The sequence below is a fragment of the Anoplophora glabripennis genome, unplaced genomic scaffold, assembly GCF_000390285.2.
Source record: "Anoplophora glabripennis isolate ALB-LARVAE unplaced genomic scaffold, Agla_2.0 scaffold2585, whole genome shotgun sequence".
NCBI lineage: Eukaryota > Metazoa > Arthropoda > Insecta > Coleoptera > Cerambycidae > Anoplophora > Anoplophora glabripennis.
Genome location: NW_019418659.1, coordinates 39 through 4,182, shown reverse-complemented (window position 1 = coordinate 4,182; position 4,144 = coordinate 39). Strand labels below are relative to the sequence as shown.

The window sequence follows — 4,144 nt, the reverse complement described above, 5'->3', positions numbered from 1 at the left end:
TTCACATAAAACGCCTTGATAGTACACATGGTTCACTGTTTCACCTTGAGACAAGAATTCAAATAGACAGTGAGCACACTTTGATTTTGGATCGAGACTGACGTGCTTTCTTGTAATGTGGAGATCCTTTGCCAATCCATTGTGATGATTAAACTTTTATCTCAATGTCGTAGCCGTAAACCCAGCTTTCGTCTCCCGTTATGATCCTTTGAATGAATGTTTTATAGTCATTGGATTAAGAAGTTGCCGACAAACGTCCATACGATTTTTTTTCTGTTGTTCGGTCATCAAACGAGGAATAAATTTGCTGCAACTTGATGCATGTTTAATTTTTCAGTAAAAATTTCATGGTATTACTCAATTGAGATACTAAACTCTTCAGCAATTTCTCTGGTAATCATTTCGATTTGCATCAGTTGAAGTCCAGGACCTTCCTGGTCGAGGATCATCTTTAATTGACTAACGACCACTTTTAAATCGTGAAAGTCATTCGTAACATTGCGTATGAGCCAGAGCATCATCTCCGTAAGCTTATTTCAAATGTTGAAAATTTTATGCTGCATGATTGTTCCAGAAAATCGCACATTAAAAAAATCGTTACTAACACTTAAACACATTGCACTCAAATAATATCATGAAAACTAAATGAGATATTAACAATCCAAAAACATGTGGTTGCATAGATTATGCGCAAATTCAAAAAGTTATAGAAATAAATCGGAAACATTTTAAGAACTGGGTACAATTTATCAAAGATCTGCAGATTGCAGCATCGAGACAAAACATCTGAATATGGTTCAGGCTGAGGCAGTACAGTATTGGGGGTCATGAAGGCTTGCAAAAAATGTAATAAAATTTCCAGGGTCTTATTTAAAAAAATTGATGATGACCCTGGAGAGACGAAACGTTACATACAAAAATTGATTATGCCATTCGATAAAGGGTAAAAAGTGGCCATGAGAAAGTGTTCTTCTTTTTTCAATATCACCTCAAACAAGGCTGAAATTAAAAAAAACAAATCATGTTAGCCTTGATTTTTTAGAGGCATAATGTTGGCGCCCTGATTACGCAACTTTGCCCCTATTTAAGCTACTTCGTACCTCTTACCGTTTTCGAGATCCCTGTAGTGAGAAGCGAATTTGTAACAGCCTGCATACTTGATTCTAAGGGGTACAGTCAGCGACTGTCTTTAAAACTCTTACTTCGTATTTAAAAGTTGAAAGTATAGGACAACATAGAATATGAAAAAAGCACTGCTTGAAAGATGATTTCCTGTCATGTAGTTTTAACTTTTAAATATAAAATACAAGCTTAAAAAATATATATAAAACAAGAGACAGAATTAGTAAAAACAATATTTCCAATTATTCTAGAATTCATAATTCTTTAAAATAATAGTTTGCATTTTTTCACTGATAGGGTTTACCACCAATTTTTGTTTTAATTGATCAGTAAAATGTTCAAGACAATTTATGGCAATTTCAATTTTCACAATTTATCAAAGTGCATGTAAAAGTTAACTTATCAAATTGTTTGTAAAATTGTACTACCAATTTTCTCCAAAACGGTATACAATTTCTATATCAGATAAGCATTTTAGTGTCAATCAGAAAAATATATATATATATATTTTAATTTTGGGGTCATTTTTTAAAAGACCTTACCGAATTATCATAAATTAATTTTAGGGTTATTAAAATATATTTACGTTTTCGGCGGTATACCTTTACCACTCCATATCTTCCAACTACTTTTTTACATTTCGGATCCATGTACATAGTAATTTTAGCTAAATTTATTTTCTGCATCAATTTGGTGCTATTTTGGCATATAATAACACTTTGTATATGTTACGGGCAAACCCGATTTTAGGACAAACTAGTTTCTCCTAGGCCAAACCAGTTCATCCTTTATGCGATAGGAAAAACCGGTACAGACTAGGCTAAACAGGTCCGTCCTATGGCCGATAGGAGAAACTAGTTTAACCTAGTCTATTGTAATAGGGAATAATAAAACACCAGAACTAATAAAATCATTATGCATTTATTAATTAAATAACATCAATTTTACTTATTTTTGCAGGGTGTACTCTGATGACATTTGGAATTGCAGAGCACCTGTTTTTTCTTGCAATTGCACCTGTTTGCCAAACATTTCTTTACGCAGCTGTACCTTACAAAACCTAGCCCTGATCCAACCGAATGTTTAGTGGCTGCAGTCCTCAGAGATATTTCAATATCTTGGTTAACATCGCCCACCTCTAAAAATTTCTGAATGCAAATGTCGAATTCAGTTCTGAAAAAAAAACAAGTCAAAAGTAATATAAACTTATCAGAAAAAATTAACAATCTAGTGAGTAAAAAATACTTGTAAAGTACCTGCAATATAATTTTTGCAATACACCATGTTTGGTGCCAACTTTGTAAAGGCCCTCATCATTTCTCTGAAGAATTACCCCAATGATGTTTCTGAGGTCACCTCTGCCTTTGTCTACGTCTGGTATTGGTATAGTAATATGTCTCCAATGTAGGCAGGTGGATGGGACTTGTCCGAAGAGGCTTTAATTTTTTTTGCTTGCTTTTCAAGATTTTCTGCCGCCGCTTTTCTAGCTTCTTGAATGTTCTGTGTGTCAATTTCCATAACACCACCATTACCATCTTCATTCTGGTTACAATTCGAATTATCTTCGATAACTTTTCTAAGGTCGTCCTCATCCTGAATGTCATTTATTATTTCTTGCGGTAACGATGAAGTCTAAAGCCCTACTCTAGGCTCAATCCCAAATAAGGCCTTGTAAGGCGATTGTTTTATTCCTGAGTGGAAGGCGGGGTTTTTCATGAACTGGACATATCTTAAGCCCTCCGACCATTTCGTTGAATCGTTGTCCTTCAACCAAGAACTTATCATGTTCTCTATATCTTGATTAGCACGTTCAACTGAACCCTGACTTTGACTGTGCCTTGGTTTTCCATGCACAATTTTAAGTTCTGGCCAAAGAGAAGCGAGCTCACTAATCACATTATTAACAAATTCTCTACCATTGTCAGATTGGAGAATGCACGGCGCTCCTATAGTTAAAAATATATCATTCAGGTTGTAGGTCACTTCTGCTGCTCTCTTAGATGTTAACGCACGCAGAAGAACAAATTTTGTTAAATGGTCCTGGTAAACCATAATAAATTTAAATTGTTCATCTGGTTGTGTCTGAAAATCGATCAAATCCACTTGACATCTGCTATTCATTTCAGAGTGAAGAATAGGCTTTGAAACTAATCCCCTCTTCTTTTTTGTCTTCTTTTGTTGACACACATCACACATTGATAAATAGAGGCTTATCATTTCTTTTGTGATTTTAGCATATTTTTTTGATGTCTCGGCTAACATCCTGTCATGTCCGCCGTGTCCAACCGCCACATGAGCTGCATCAATCACATCATAAAGCTCATCAGCCTGTAGATAGTATTTTATATTTCCTTCCCCCGCGCTATACGTTTTGTCACATCTCCAATTTTTAGCACACCAAACCGTTTTAGTCGTCTTTGTTGTAATGGTGTCCTTTTTGCCGACTTTTCAGCGTCTTCCACTTGTTCAATCAGTTCCGAATATTTATCTGATGACAACACATTATAATGAGAAGAGTTTTTAATTTCACTTTCCAAAATTTCTGTTAAAAACTTTTCTCTCCACTGTTTTTGATCGGCTTGTCTACTAGATGTAAAAGGCTCATCCATGATAACACAAAACAAAACCGTATAATGTTATATTCTTTTACTAATATTTATAACAATAACACGTAACAACTAACACGTCCTCAATTCAAAGCACAATGAGCGTTTAAAATCAACAAGCGGGGGGCAAGTGAGGATGCGGCGGGAGCGCAGGGCATGAGAAATACGATCGGGGGTTTTCCCGCATGCACAGGTCTCGATACGTACTCGCTTAAACATTTTTGGCTAGGCAAAATTAGAATAGACTAGGCCAAACCTGTTTATTCTGAAGTGTACTTATTTATATTAGGCTCAACCAGTTCAGCCTAGGTTAAACTAGTTTCTCCTATCGGCCATAGGACGGACCAATTTAGCCTAGTCTGTACCGGTTTTTCCTATCGCATAAAGGATGAACTGGTTTGGCCTAGGAGAAATTA

General features: G+C 35.6%; 1 protein-coding gene across 1 annotated transcript; it reads right to left on the bottom strand.

Annotated features, from left to right (window-relative positions):
• Positions 1-2,066: 2,066 nt before the first annotated feature.
• Positions 2,067-3,731, bottom strand: LOC108916368 (KRAB-A domain-containing protein 2-like). The gene is made up of 4 exons (XM_023456758.1): positions 3,564-3,731; positions 2,767-3,450; positions 2,495-2,715; positions 2,067-2,295 (listed from the first exon to the last, which is right to left on the bottom strand). Exons 1-4 carry the CDS (start codon positions 3,729-3,731, stop codon positions 2,067-2,069), a joined length of 1,302 nt encoding a protein of 433 aa, XP_023312526.1.
• Between the last annotated feature and the right edge of the window lie 413 nt (positions 3,732-4,144).

Excerpts from the sequence above, each read along its gene's own strand:
- LOC108916368 (XM_023456758.1), bottom strand. The coding sequence starts at position 3,731 with ATGGATGAGCCTTTTACATCTAGTAGACAAGCCGATCAAAAACAGTGG. Across the intron at positions 2,716-2,766 it reads TATTTGGGATTGAGCCTAGA|GATGAGGACGACCTTAGAAA; the intron begins GTAGGGCTTTAG and ends AATGACATTCAG. Across the intron at positions 2,296-2,494 it reads TTACTATACCAATACCAGAC|AACTGAATTCGACATTTGCA; the intron begins GTAGACAAAGGC and ends TTTTTTTTTCAG.